The sequence below is a fragment of the Asparagus officinalis genome, chromosome 5, assembly GCF_001876935.1.
Source record: "Asparagus officinalis chromosome 5, Aspof.V1, whole genome shotgun sequence".
Classification (NCBI taxonomy): domain Eukaryota; kingdom Viridiplantae; phylum Streptophyta; class Magnoliopsida; order Asparagales; family Asparagaceae; genus Asparagus; species Asparagus officinalis.
Genome location: NC_033798.1, coordinates 24,048,138 through 24,049,563, shown reverse-complemented (window position 1 = coordinate 24,049,563; position 1,426 = coordinate 24,048,138). Strand labels below are relative to the sequence as shown.

At 37.1% G+C, this 1,426-nt stretch overlaps 1 protein-coding gene across 1 annotated transcript; it reads left to right on the top strand.

The window, feature by feature from the left end:
* Window positions 381–929, top strand: LOC109843408 (auxin-induced protein 6B-like). The gene has a single exon (XM_020412341.1). The coding sequence runs from the start codon at window positions 432–434 to the stop codon at window positions 876–878; it is 447 nt and encodes a 148-aa protein (XP_020267930.1). The 5' UTR covers window positions 381–431; the 3' UTR covers window positions 879–929.

Here is a 1,426-nt window from a genome sequence, read left to right as displayed (position 1 = left end):
ACACTTTGAGAGAGAGATCTCAGAGAGAGTGATAGCCATTTGCAAGCATTGTAATCTTCTTCAACAATCAAGGAAATTTCTGGTGTGGCTCCCGAGGACGTAGGCACGTTTGCTGAACCTCTTTAAATATTGTTTTATCTTCTTTATTGTTCTTTCCTGTAAGTTTTTGTTTTACCGCGAGTTCTTGCTTGCTATTTGTTCGTCAAAAGATCCGGAGGGCACAAGTTGTCGATAGATTAACACTGTCGTTTTGTTGATTCATAAGACAGTCGGAACAATAATTGCATTATTATAAATTAATGTTGAAACAACCAAATCTATGAATTGAAAATAAAATAATTCAATATAACTAAACATCGCAACTTCTATAAATTCCAACAGTCAATTTACACATCTCAGGTGACCACCAAGTCTTCATTATATCCTCCACTATGGACTCTAAAAAGCCCAGCAACAAGATCACAGATATAGTTAGACTACAGCAACTTCTGAAGAAATGGAAGAAGCTTGCTATTACACCAAAGAGCAACAGCAAGAGCATCAAATTTCTTAAGAGAAGTCTCTCCCTTTCAAAAACTTCTTCAGCGCTGTACAACAGCGTGCCGAAGGGGTTTCTTGCATTGTGCGTTGGAGAAGAGATGAAGAAGTTCGTGATCCCAATGGAGTATTTGAGCCATAAAGCCTTCACAATTCTTCTGAGAGAAGCAGAGGAAGAGTTTGGCTTCGTGCACGAAGGTTGCCTTAGGATTCCATCTGATGTATCCGTGTTTGAGAGTATACTTGAGATGGTGGAGAAGGAGAAGGGAGGGTTCTGCTGTAGCTCTGTTGAGGCTGAGTTCAGTCTATCTTATCACCATCAAGAGCCAATGTGCAGATAATCATAAAATTTCTCCTTTATTTTCCTTTCCCATAAAGACAATTTTTCCCCTTTCCCGAGAGAGGCAATGAGCACATAGTGGGGGATGTTTCGATGCGGAGATTTTTTGAACAAGCAGCACAGAAAGAAGTGATTATATTGTTTCAATAACGTTGTTCTCCAATTTCATTAGTGTGAAAACTTTTACTAATCTTTCATGTTCCTAGCCCAAACACATCATTTTCAATTGAATTAGATATTGATATAGTAAGTATCTCACCAATTTTGTATTGAGATGTTATACTTTTTCTTTATTGCATCTCTATACATAAAATCAGTTGAAAGAAGAGGTGAGAGAATGTATGTACACATCATCGAAAAATTTATAGCCAATCTCCATAGTTCTCTTGTTACAAACCAATATTCTATTGTGCTCGCAATGACTCTTGTAATTGTTTGTAATTCCTCTTATACCATCAACTTGATATTGTTGATCATGACTCTTCTTGCTCCATGTTTGATTATCTACCCTTCTATGGACATGATACTTAAAGTTGAATGCCGTATTGT